Below are 13,894 nucleotides of genomic sequence, written 5' to 3' on the forward strand. Positions count from 1 at the left end.
ACGCCCCCCAGTTTGCGAACCACTGGTTCAGGCTTCAGAAATCAATAAATTTCCTCAAATAAAAGACGTAAAAAGTTTGTTTTGCGCTCCACTGTAAACACGAGAATGAAATGAAATGAAGAAAAAACCTTCTATGCATCTGTCTACAGGACTCCACATCCCACAATGCAATGCAGGAAACCTTTCCAACAATGTCAATAAGAGCGTTTTTACAGTGGAGGTCAAACCAAACTTCATGTTTATCTGATACATAATGTTGATCTCCAGCAGAACATAATTATAATATTAGTAATTAATGCAGTTCATAATTTATGAGGTGATTGTAAAGATCGATGTATGACATAAATGTGTGTGTATTTGTGTACCAGGTTGTCACAGCTGCTGTAATGAACCATCCATCCTTCTTTAACCACTGCAGAGCTTTTCCTCTTTGTGTGTTTGATGGACTGAACCACTCTCATCAGGGGGATGTTAGCGCTGGTCGACGGGCTACACACACACACACACACACACACACACACACACACACACACACACACACACACACACACAACGGATCACTTTGAACATCTGTGGCTGATTAAAAAGCAACATTTTAGATGGAAAATGTGTTTTTTTGGTGTGTTTTTGTGTATTTTTGCTTCTTTGGTAGTTTTTGTAAGTGTTTTGTGTATTTTTTGTACTGTTTTTCTTGTCAGTTTTTATGCATTTGTTGGTGTTTGAGCTGTTTATGTTTTTTTTCTTGTGGTTTTATGTGTTATTGGAGTCATTTTGTGTGTTGTGTTGCATGTTTATGGTGAAGGATGTTGTAACTCCTCTGGACATTGCAGACGATAAATGTGTTGATTTGTGTATTTTTTTGTGGCCGTTTTGTTGTCATTTTGTACGGCGTTACTTGGTGTTTGACCTCTTTGGGTCTACGTTATAATTCTAGATTAGATTCATCATCATTAGCTAACTTTAACTAGCCAAACATTTCCTGTCAGACAGGTGCTGTACTACAAACGCTGATCACATCACGCTAATTTAAGCGAAGTGTTTACAGCCTTGCTACGTGCGTGTGCACATAAAAGGGGTGGAGATTCCAGCATCTGACCAATCAATGGAGAGAACTGGCAGACTGAGCATTTTTACAATGATTGGAAGAACAGTTTATAATCTTAAAAAATATAATAAATATAAATCCATGATAACAGTGAAGAGCAACAGTGTTAGTGCAGCGCACAGCAGGAGGCGGAGCTTTTATACTCGCTCAGATCTGATCCACTTCATAACTTGGTACTGACAAGGTTGATGAAGTTTAAAATGAATAATTAAAATCCATAATTCAGACCAAAAACAACCCTGTTATTACAGTAAAGACAGTAATAATAGAACTCAGACAGGAAGCTACTGAGATTATTTATGATATTAATCTATTAGATGATAAACAGACAGAGCTCTGCAGTTAAACTTTATTACAGCACACACGTGTTTCTATTCATGTAGATCTATTTATCACACACTGGGATGAGAACATGTTGTGTATGTTCCTGTTAATAATATCAGCCCCAGCGTATAAATTAATGAATGAATTATTTAACTAATTAAGTCAATAATGACTTCAGCCGTCCACGCACACGGATCCACACACAGGCTTCATCAGCTGACTGTAGATCAGGTCATTATAAGGCTGTAGGTAAATATCAGTGAGTTGTTTTGAACTCATCCACTGTAGCCAGTTGGTCCAGACTGTAGACCGTACTGGTGGTTCCTCAGCTGAGCAGCTGCTCTTTCCGTCCTTCACGCCGCTTAGCGCGTTGTTCCCGCCCCCCTAACTAAACTAAACTAACCTTTACTAAACAAATGTAGTTGTGAATCATTCAATGACTTCTCAGAGCGTCACAAACTGGGTCCAGGACTAAGCGTGTCAGAAATAATCAATTCTGCGATATATTGCAATATTTCACCGCACAATTATTATTATAATTGATTGTATTAATCGTCTTTTTTTTTTTTTCATACCTGTTTGTACTTCAAAATTTGTAATGATTAATTTGATGATAAATCACAATGTATATTGTATTGTTTACTATCGAGATATATCGTATCGTGACATGCAAATCGTGAATTGTATCGTATCGCCAGATTCATGGCAACATACAGGACCACAGAGTCTGTGGGGCTCACCTGATTCCTCGGACTCCGTCCTCCCCTCGTTCTCCCGCTGATACGGGGTCGACCACGTCATCCAGCTGATCTGATGCCTCGTCCTGCTCCTCCACACTGTGTCCTCCATCACCGTGGGCGTCGCTGTGTCCTCCATCACCGTGGGCGTCGCTTTGTCCTCCATCACTGTGGGCGTCGCTTTGTCCTCCATCACTGTGGGCGTCGCTGTGTCCTCCATCACTGTGGGCATCACTGTGTCCTCCATCACTGTGTCCGCCATCGCTGTGGGCGTCGCTGTTGTCCACCTCCATGGTGACCTCGGACTCTGGGCTGGGACTGGATGGATCTGTGGGAGAAAACGTTTCTACTCAAAGTGTCTCTGCTGTGAGTTTCCTCTCCACTCACCTCCACTGAAGTCCACCTCCCCCACACAGTCCCGCGGGACTTTGGCGGCGCATCGTTTATGGCAGTTGAACTTACAATCTGAAGACAAACAAAGACATGAAGGTTGGACACATGAGCTTCTGAACACGACTACATAACCTGGTGTTGTTTAACAAAATAAAAGCCCATCAATATGACCTCAAAGGTCAGCAATGCTTGAAAGTCAGCCAATCCTAAGGTTTTTTTCTACCTCTACCTTCCTAGATCTTTGCAGTAATTCTATTTGACAGTGTATTTTCTTTTACGTTATAGCAAGGAACAGGCTTTTGACTTATTTTGAGTGCGTGTAAAACTTCTTCTTGAATCATTGATCTTTAATCTGTTTTAGTCAGGTAATAAATTATAATATTTGACAAAAACGATGGTGAAAATGAAGAATGGACAGTTTCACGCTGCTTTAATCCCACAGAACAAACGATAAAAATGACATAAAACCTCTAAAAAAACATGTGGGAACGAGGCAGCACGTGTGATAACTTTTGATTTATTTGTAACATTTGTCATCTTTTTATGCTCTTATTGCATCGTCAGTGTCAATATTTTGCCACTTTTGGTTATTCAGGAACTTTTTTCCTGTAACATTTCATCTTTTTAAGGTCATTATGTGTATTTCTGTCTTGTCTGATGTTAAATATATTTTAGTTAGGTGATAAATTATGTGTGCGTGCGTGCGTGCTCCTTCTTACCCTTGCACTGCAGCCCCTGTCTGAACAGACCCTTCAGCAGACGTTTGCACAGCTGGCAGATGGTGGGTCGGGTGTACGTGTGCACGGAGAACGTGTGGGGGACTTTAACTCGCCCCAGAACCATCTTCTCCATCCAGATGGGACGCCCGCTCAGCAGGGACGTCCTCAGCAGGGGGCGCTGCTGCGGGCACAGGATGGGTTAGGATGGGTTGTGTGTGTGACAGCAGTGAGGTGTGCTGTCACACTGTCACCTCCTCCTGGGGGGTGGGGGTCAGCTCGGCTGAAGGCGGGCGAGCCCCCGCTAAGGACAGACATCTCTTCTTCACACCGCTGCAGTTGTTTGGAATCTTGAACGCACACCGTTTATGATAGTTCAGTCCACAACCTGTCACGGGACGAGTTCACACCTCATTATGACCGTAACCATAGCAACGCTACGAGATCTTTAATATTCACCGTCACATTTGAGGCCCTGCCGGACGAGCCCCCACAGCATCTCCCCACAGTCGTCACAGAATGCTGGAGCCTTGTAGGAGTGAACCAGCAGAGTGTGGGGGCGGATGTGGATGTCCTCCTCTGTGGCCTGGGCTGAAGAGAGACCACAGTGTGTGTGTGTGTGTGTGTGTGTAAATGGTAAATGGACTTGATTTTATATAGCGCTTTATCACCACTGAAACAGTCTCAAAGCGCTTTACATATCAGCTCATTCACCCAATCACTCTCACATTCACACACCAGTGGGACAGGACTGCCATGCAAGGCACTAGTCGACCACTGGGAGCAACATAGGGTTCAGTGTCTTGCCCAAGGACACTTCGACACATAGTCAGGTACTGGGATCGAACCCCCAACCTCTTGATCAGAAGACGACCCACTACCACCTGAGCCACGGTCGCCGGTGTGTGTGTGTGTGTGTGTGTGTGTGTGTGTGTGTGTGTGCGGAGTGTGTGTTGACATTTTTGCCTTTTTGTGTTCATTTCTCATCTTTTGTGTTCATTTCTCATCTTTTGTGTTAATTTCTCATTTTTTTGTGTTAATTTCTCATTTTTTTGTGTTCATTTCTCATCTTTTGTGCACATTTTGTGTCTGTTTATGTGTAACATGCACTTTCTGTCAATATTTTGCAATTTCTGGTTATTCAGGAACTTTTTTCCTAGAACTTTGCATCTTTTTAAGATCATTTGTGTTTGTGTTCTGTCTGAACATCTTTTTTTTTTTACATTCTATTTGTTTTAAACAGTAATCTGCATATTTAAGACTCCAAAGAAACCAAAGAGAATTAAAGGTGTGTATATTTGGCCTCTTACTCTTGTCCACATTGGGAATATGTTCCTCACTGTTGTAAATGTTCCTTTTAAACGTTATAAGTAAAAAACAAACAGTGTTTGCTGCTTGTTTTTCTCATACAAAAGATGATGAGGAAGATTCTCCTACCAGACAGAACCACTTCTACCAGATCTCCTTCCTGGATCTCCTCTGCTGATGTCAGTCTCTGCAGGATGTTCTCTGAGCTCACATCGTGACGGAAAAGCAGGATCTTCTCGTAAATCCCGAAGAATCCACTTTCAGGAAACTGAGGTGGAAAAACAGAGTTAACTTTACAGGTAAAGAACAAGGAAACTCTGAGATGTTTTAACATATTTGTTTTCATGGAGTTTTGTTGACAATATAAGTGGTTTAGCTATTTTTGTAAATTTCTGTTGTTTTGTGTGTTTTTGTTTTTTGTATATTTACAGGGTTTTTTGTGGTTTTGAAGTTGTTTTTGTGTATTTTCGCTTTTGTTTTAAGTCATTTTGGTGCTAAAATAAAGGTCCCAGAGAGCGGGGACCCCCACTGTAGCTGAAGGTGGTTGAACACAGACATGAACATTGAAGAACAGTCATGTGGAGACAGGACCATCTATAAGGGGGAATAAAGGGGAGAGATTTTTGGGGTCCATCCATAAAGTCAGTAAAATGATGGTCTATTGTTCTATGAATCTGTGATAACCACATTTATTTATTCATCTGAATAATATCCACTGTTATCCAGGAATGTTTATTATTATTATTATAGTCATCTTAAAGATAGAAATCATGGTTTTAATCACTAATAAAATGAGTTCAAAGTGACCAAAAATGGTGGAAAAGGTGGTGAAATGGGATTTTAAAAGAGTGGACAAAAACAGACGGAAAACGTGGGAGGTTAAAGGTCACCACAGAACCTGATGTTTGCGTGACCCCAGAGAACAGGAGGAAGTGTTGGGGGTGTTCCTGCAGAGCGGAGCAGAGACGGTGGGATTAGTGTGAGGTTAGCGCTGGTTAATGCAGGATTAGCAACAAAGAGCAGATGAATGTGTATTAAACACACTGGAGTCCATTAGCGCCGCGCTGAGCCGCTACGCTACGCTAACCTCTGAAGAGACGCTGTCACGTCAGTGCGGCCTTTTCCACCATTTTTGGTCATTTTTAACCCATTTTATTAGTGATTAAAACCAGGATTTCCATCTTTAAGATGACTATAATAATAATAATAAACATTCCTGGATAACAGTGGATATTATTCAGATGAATAAATAAATGTGGTTATCACAGATTCATAGAACAATGGACCATCATTTTACTGACTTTATGGATGGACCCCAAAAATCTCTCCTTTATTCCCCCTTATAGATGGTCCTGTCTCCACATGACTGTTCTTCAATGTTCATGTCTGTGTTCAACCACCTTCAGATACAGTGGGCCGGGTTGGGGTCAATTCAATTACCATTACATCTTTAATTATCCATGCAAAACATGAATGAAAAAGAAACAGGATGAATAAGAATCCTTTCATAACTCATCAGACCAACTCATCAAACCTGGTGTTTCCTACTCTGTAACCCAGTATCAACTCTCCCCACTAGGCCATAGCAGCCTGTATTTAAAGCAAAAGCTCCTCCTACTGGGCGTCACCAATTTCGTGATTCATTTTCCCCATAGAATAGTTTCTTTTAAATAAACTATTCCGAATATTTTAATCCCCATCATTAATTTACAAGTTTTTAAGTACCTATTTTAAATTAACTCAAAACACAAATGAAGTCTTATTTTCCCACAGAAACAATTAATATATCAATTACCCGCATCATGTGATCATTTAGTGGCACCAATAAACTATAAAGAAGGCGGAAATGATGTGTTTCCCCATCATACATGGGACGACTGCAGGTAAGAGCGCTTTGAATGAATGTGTTTTAACAACTAGAGCTTCCAAGTGTGACCCATGGTTGTTCTATGACTGTGGAAGGAAGGAGAGGTTACGTTATTTATCAGTGTGTGTTTGTGTGTGTGTGTGTGCGTGTGCGTGTGCGTGTGCACGTGCGCGTGTGCGTGCGTGTGTGTGTGTGTGTGTTGCCCACAATCAGTGATGGACCAGCTCCGTCACAGTATGGATCTGCACCACCAATAAACTCTAACTTTTCCAAGTTCTTCCCTGTATACCTTTGCATCTAGAATGGATTTTCAGGAGCTTTTCTGTGGTTTCAGACATTAATCCATCGCAGTGTTTACCTCCAATATGGCCGCACCTCCGGGTTACTGCCCAAAACGTGACGTAGGTGAAAACCAGCTCCGTCACATCATCCCTCTCCTCCTGGAGGTTACCGATGTACAGAAACCGTGACAGGTAGTCAGCCACCACATTCGTCTTTCCTGATCGGTGTCGGATGAGGAACTTGAACGGCTGAAGAGAAAGATACCATTGGGTCAGGCGACTGTTTTGATCTTTCATTGAGTTGATCCAGGTAAGGGCACGGTGATCTGTTTCCAGGTCAAACTCTCTTCCAAGAAGGTAGTATCACAGCACCTCCCTCGGCCCAGTAGGTAACCAAGGTAGCGTGTTTCCAGTCGTGCCCATTCACAATTAGAGGGGTTAAGAGTCAGTACAGCTTCCTTAAATTTTCCCAAGATCAGCGCCAGATGTTGGCCATGATCCTCCCATGTGTTGTTGTAGATCACAACATCATCAAGGTACGCAGCACTGCGGTGTCCACACTCCTGGAGAACCCAATCCATTAATCTCTGGAAGGTGGCTGGTGCCCCATGGAGACCAAATGACATTACTGTAAATTGGAAAAGGCCAGCTGGTGTCCTAAATGCTATATAGGGTCGGCTTGATTTCTCCAGAGGAACTTGCCATTAGCCTTTGCACAAGTCCAATGAAGTGATGTATTTTGCTGCCCCAATCTTCTCCAGTAGATCATCGATTCTTGGCATTGGGTAGGCATCAAACTCTGACATTGAGTTCAGTTTCCTGAAATCAATGCATATGCGAAGGGACCCATCCTTCTTAAAAACAATTACTACTGGGCTGCACCATTCAGAGTTTGATGGCTCAATCACACCCAGCTTCAGCATCTCCTCAACCTCTTGTTGCAACTTTGCCACTAGATGTTGTGGTACACAGTAAGGTCCTTGGCGGATCGGTTGGCCCCCCTTCAGGCGGATGACATGCTCAACCACTGTTGTTTTTCCAGGGCTGGCTAAGAACAGTGATGAAGTCTGCTTGAAGACTTGGAGAAGCTGGTCGACTTGTACTGGAGTCAGATGAGCCAGGATTGGAGAAACAGGCGGTTCAGGAGGTAACAGACCAACATCCTCTTCGTCTTCTAGGTTTACTTCCCTCACCAGCATAATCATCCTAGGGGACTGGTCTGGATGTTCTTTCAACTCCTTTAGAAGGGTCACGTGGTATATCTGTTTTTGTCTTTTTTTCTCTGGTTGGTGGACCTCATAGGTGACTAGACCCATCTTCCGGGTAATGGTATAGGGACCTTGCCATTTTGCCAGGAGTTTGCTGGTTGAGGAAGGGAGAACCAGCAGTACCCTCTGTCCTGGCTGGAACTCTCGGTGACGAGCCTGTTGGTCATACCAAGTGTTCTGGCTTTTCTGAGCTTCACGCAGGGTGACCTCTGCCTCCTCTACATACTTTGCAAGCCACTCTCGCATCTCCAACACATACTGGACCACTCCTTTGTTGCTGGTCCGGGTTGACGGGGCTTCCCACCCTTTACGGAGAAGATCAAGGGGTCCCTGCACATTCCAATCGTACAACAGCTCAAACGGTGACAAACCTGTTGACACTTGAGGAACCTCCCAGTAAGTAAAAAGCAGGAATGGCAGCCAGCAATCCCAGTCATTCCCTGTATCGTCTACAAACTTCTGGAGCATCCTCTTCAGCGTCTGGTTGAATCGTTCAACCAGAAAGTCAGTCTGAGGGTGATACGGGATGGTCTTGAGTCCGGTGATGCCAAATTGATTGTAGAGGAGCTGCATCAGCCTGGAGGTGAAGTTTGTGCCTTGGTCGGTGAGGATCTCGTCCGGTATTCCCACCCTGGAGAGGAGTTGAACCAAGGCACGCACCACAGCTGGAGCAGTGATATTGTCGAAGGCAAATGCCTCTGGAAATCTTGTGGCATAGTCACATATACAAGATGTATTGATGACCACTGCTGCTTTTCACGAGTGGGCCAACAATGTCCATGGCCATCTTGCGAAATGGAGTAGAGATAACCGGCAGGGGCTGCAGAAACGCCCTGTCAGATCTGTGGGCAGCAGATGTTTTCTGACATGTGGGACATGTAGTACAGTATTTCTGTATATCAGAGTTTATTGAGTGCCAATAAAACCGTGAGCTAACCCGGAGGTATGTTTTGTGGCGACCTAAATGTCCCACCCATGAGAGTGTGTGTGCGAGATGCATGACAAGGTCTCTACACTTCGCTGGGATCACAAGCCATTTAGCTTCAACAGAAACACAGTAAAGCACATAATTCTCAGTCATAAATATATCTTTTCCCACACAATCTCTGATGTTCTCTTCAGCTACTTTGGCAAACAAAGGTCTCAATGTTGCATCACACTTTTGCAGCTCAGAAAAATTTTCAGGTACATCCCACATTTTCTCACCCAACAAATCCTGTCTGACAGGTAGAGATAACATTAGTTGTTTCTCAAAGCACCGTTGGTGGCGTGATTTTCTTGACCCCTTAGTGCCACCGTCACACAGACTACTGTTGAGGTCTGGGAGCGGTGGGACACAAGCTTTTGCTTGGGCTCTGGTAATAACAGGGCATGAAACATTGACATTTGTATCCAATACTCTGGGTTTTTCCACAACAGTATCAATCTTCCTTTCATTGTCATGTAGCAAATCTAAAAGCACAGGTAAGTCATACCCCAAAACGACAGGTAGATTTTCAACCACCCCTACTGTCATAAGATAGGGTTGGTTATCAATGGTAATGGTAAGATCACTTTGTGGATAAAAATGTTTGTCACCATGTACACACGAAATGTCTACAGTCCTGCTGTAGTCCATACTACCTACTGGTACCAGGCTCTTATTAACCAGGGACATAAAACTACCAGTATCCAATAATGCTGTACAGCTGTCCATTTACCATCACAGTTTTAAGTTTAGTCTTCACTGCCATGTCCCCGTTAGAACTCACTTCAAGTCAAGGTGCATAGCAAGCGGCTGTGACCTTAGCTTTGCATATGGGGCACACAGAAGCTTTGTGGCCTGGCTGCTGGCAGTAAAAACAAACAAGGTCTTACCCAGTCCACGTTGGTTTGGGGCAGATTTAACATCACCTGAAGGTTCATGGCTTCTCTTCTCCCAAGATGGCCCAGCTTGAGGTCGTTGGAAGGATGGCTGTTAAGGTGTGCCGATGTTGCGTGGAATGGAGATACCCTTCCCCCCGTTCTGGTACTGTAGATCCAGCCTGACTGCAGGAAGACTCTTTTTAGGGTCTTGGTAATATCTCCATTCCGAATTTGGCTGATGAGGTCCTCTGCTGGAACTCTGCAACTGAAAGGTAACAGTCTCTGCAGCCTCAGATGGAGACCTCTGGTGTTGTTGGTGTGCAGGTGTTGGCAAGTCTAGCCTTGGGCTGCTCACCGTCACGGTGCTAGGAGTGGCAGCAGGTGTAGGCCGGTTCGGAAGAGAAACCCTTAGGCTCTGCTATCAGGTCCTCCTCTCTCCTCTGCTGTGCAGCCATAAAGTCTCTCATCATGGTAAGCAGTTCACCTCCCCCTGTGCTGCTTGCTGTCTCTGGGACATTGGCCCCTGCTGAGGCTGATCCATGTCTGGGCTCATTGGCTTCCTCCTCTCCTGTCGACATTACCTCCCTAGCTGGATCAGTCCATTCTGATTCCTCCTCCAGCTGATGTCTCTGCTGAGAACGTAGTCCTGTGCGTGTTCTTTTGGACCAGATAATCTTCTTGCGACTAGCCATCCCACTTCTGACACCATTTGTGGCGGGGATCTCCCAAAAACACTCCAAAGAGTTGGCAAAACACAGGCGTAGTCAGAAAGGTCTCGCACAAGAAGACAATGTTTAAAACAGAATATTTACAATGAAACAAAAAGAAACAGGATGAATAAGAATCCTTTCATAACTCATCAGACCAACTCATCAAACCTGGTGTTTCCTACTCTGTAACCCAGTATCAACTCTCCCCACTAGGCCATAGCAGCCTGTATTTAAAGCAAAAGCTCCTCCTACTGGGCGTCACCAATTTCGTGATTTATTTTCCCCATAGAATAGTTTCTTTAAAACAAACTATTCCAAACATTTTAATCCCCATCATTAATTTAGAAGTTTTTAATTACCAATTTTAAATTAAATCAAAACACAAATGAAGTCTTATTTTCCCACAGAAACCAATAATGTATCAATTACCCGCATCATGTGATCATTTAGTGGCACCAATAAACTATAAAGAAGGCGGAAATGATGTGTTTCCTCATCCATACATGGGACGACTGCAGGTCACTAGAGCTTCCAAGTGTGACCCGTGGTTGTTCTATGACTGGGGGAGGGAGGAGAGGTTACGTTATTTAACAGTGTGTGTGTGTGTGTGTGTGTGTGTGTGTGTGTGTGTGTGTGTGTGTGTGTGTGTGTGTGTGTGTGTGTGTGTGTGTGTGTGTTGCCCACAATCAGTGACGGACCAGCTCCGTCACAGTATGGATCTGCACCACCAATAAACTCTAACTTTTGTAAGTTTTTCCCTGTATACCTTTGCATCTAGAAGCATTTTCAGGAGCTTTTCTGTGGTTTCAGACATTAATCCATCGCAGTGTTTACCTCCAATATGGCCACACCTCCGGGTTACTGCCCAGAACGTGACGTAGGTGAAAACCCTTTATTACTGTCAATTATCTGAACACAATTATGATTAAAACAGCAACAGATTTTTCCAATTACGATTATAATTACATCATAATTGTAATGATCAATTACGCGATTACAATTATGTTTAACCCCAATTCTGACGTACAGCTGCATCAGCGTTATAACAAAGGGACTGATACGCAGACGTGGAGCAGAGAGGAGGAGCAGTCTGGAGAATTACTGACTCACTACAGCTTGTTCACATACAGTAAAAGTGGGTCACATCCCCTTTGTGGGTACAGCACCCCTAATCTGTCCCAGGTTTAGTTTGAACTGTCGTACTTTATTATTTAGTTTTTTTGTACTTTTACTCGTCCTAAACATCGTATAAACGTTACCTTCTGATCTATGATGGAGCACACCAGCTCCCTGATGGAGGACAGCGTCAGGTCTCCAGAGTCCAGCGTCACCGTCTCCCGGGTCAGTCCGATCTGCAGCAGGAAGGAGACGCCGGTGTGGGCGGAGCCATCAGACAGCCGCACGCACAGGGTGGAGGGGGGGCTGGGCGAGCCGGGCGAGGGACTGCGCTCTTCCAACATCTGCCCTGATGTTGGAGGAGAATCCTGGAGGTGGATCGACATCAGATGATCAACGTGGGTTTGGATTCCTAGCGAGGAGGCGGAGCTTCAGTCCAGCCCATGAAGAAGAAGAAGAAGAAGAAGAAGAAGAAGAAGAAGAAGAAGAAGAAGAAGAAGAAGAAGAAGAGTATATTTTGACCTGAAGGAGGAAGAATGTGAGAAATAAATAAGCGTCAGACAACAAGGGGCGCTGCTCAATCAAATAGTGACTAATCGAGTGGTCCCCAACATGACGCCCGCAGGCCTCAGGTAGCCCACATGGACCAGGCGAGGGGCCCGACTTGTTTTACAAACTCACAAAGATAAACAAAGATTATAGATGTAGAGTTAAATATTTAACACGTTTGTGCAGGGTTTTTCAACCTTGGGGTCGTGACCCCAAGTGTGATCACCTGAAATGTCTAGTAATAATGAAATAACAATAATAATAATTTCACCCCCTGAGAATGCCCAAAGTCTCACCAAAATTTGCAGCATCTCAGTCCTGGTGAGAAAATTTGATAATTTGCCTCAATGAAAAAAACGGTAAAAAAAATGCGAGCATAGCGTGCATTATAGACGCAAAAAATGCGATGAACCACACGACCAGCAGGTTTGACCGATATGTACGAAATTCACCACATATATTATTGACCCTAAGATGAGCAAAAAGTTACCGATGACCCACGCCCAAAACCAAACAGGAAGTCAGCCATCTTGGGTCAAATGTCAAAAATGGTGAAACGGCATTTGCGCAAACTAGTCTGAGGGGCTTCTTCCGATTTGCTTCAAACTCGGCCAGAACACTTACAGTAGGACCCACTGAAGATTAAAAATCATCAAAGGAATTTGCGTATCTCTAACGGTTTGGTCATGGCACCGCCACATTGTTGCAAAGCTAATTTTTGTTAGCATGTATCAATTTCAAAATCCCTAAAACTCTGAGACACAAAGTTCAATCAGCCTCAAATTTCACACTAATTACATTAGCCCAAGCCTATTCACGACTGTAATAAAAAAATTCCCATCATGCCTTGCGTTTTCGACTGGCGCCTGTTACGGTTGTGTTCACTGTTAGCACGCAATGATAGAAAAATCTATATAACTTAAATATGCAAAATTCAAACTGCCTCATATTTAATATACATGTCCATCCCTAAACAAGTGAAAATTACCCATCATGCCTTGCGTTCTCAGAGGGCACCACTAAAAGTGGCGTCTGAAGCTAACAGATCTAGAGGAAAAACGATATGTCGTGTTGACCTCAAATTAGTGTTGGATGAATCTAGACGTATGGGAGCAGGTCGCTGATGAAGAAGAAACAGGCTGTGATCAGTGGGAGGGGCCTATAATGTCACCGGAAAATCCTTCGCCATTTCCTCACCATCACATTCTAAATGCTGTATCGGCTATTTTTCAATGGATTTGCATGAAATTTGCTGTAATTAATTTTTAGCTGGTTTTCTCTTTATACTGGGTTTTTAACTAATACTACTGTGTAAATAGGCTTTCTAACTGGTTATACTGGTTTTTTCTGTTCTCCTGCAACCTTGAGTTACCAACCACGGCCGCTTCGTTGAACCTACGACACCACTTGCGGCTTTAATAAAAAAAATTTTCAAATTAAAACACCACACACAACCTGAAACAACTGTATTCTGTACTTTCACTTTCTCAAATATAAATCTAGTTCATATAAAATATGATCAGAAAAACTAATTTTTGAGAGAAAAAAAAATCTCTGGGGTCGCCAGAAATTTGTGATCTAGAAATGGGGTCACGACCCGAAAAACATTTGGAATCACTGCGTTTGTGTATCTTTAAATATTTATTTTCACTGAATCGATGTAACAAATGTGTCG

At 43.3% G+C, this 13,894-nt stretch overlaps 1 protein-coding gene across 1 annotated transcript in view; it reads right to left on the bottom strand.

Annotated features, from left to right (window-relative positions):
• Positions 1-12,748, bottom strand: part of LOC114458318 (serine/threonine-protein kinase D3) — a 22,015-nt gene extending 9,267 nt beyond the window's left edge. The window contains exons 1-9 of the mRNA XM_028440725.1: positions 12,710-12,748; positions 11,814-12,038; positions 4,713-4,851; positions 3,735-3,866; positions 3,530-3,663; positions 3,279-3,459; positions 2,554-2,631; positions 2,170-2,494; positions 366-489 (exon numbers count right to left, since the gene is read on the bottom strand). Coding sequence (XP_028296526.1) covers positions 366-489; positions 2,170-2,494; positions 2,554-2,631; positions 3,279-3,459; positions 3,530-3,663; positions 3,735-3,866; positions 4,713-4,851; positions 11,814-12,038; positions 12,710-12,748 — 1,377 coding nt within the window. The remainder of the gene's footprint in view (positions 1-365; positions 490-2,169; positions 2,495-2,553; positions 2,632-3,278; positions 3,460-3,529; positions 3,664-3,734; positions 3,867-4,712; positions 4,852-11,813; positions 12,039-12,709) is intronic.
• Between the last annotated feature and the right edge of the window lie 1,146 nt (positions 12,749-13,894).

Source organism: Gouania willdenowi, assembly GCF_900634775.1.
Source record: "Gouania willdenowi chromosome 24 unlocalized genomic scaffold, fGouWil2.1 scaffold_320_arrow_ctg1, whole genome shotgun sequence".
In the NCBI taxonomy this organism is placed as follows: Eukaryota; Metazoa; Chordata; class Actinopteri; order Blenniiformes; family Gobiesocidae; genus Gouania; species Gouania willdenowi.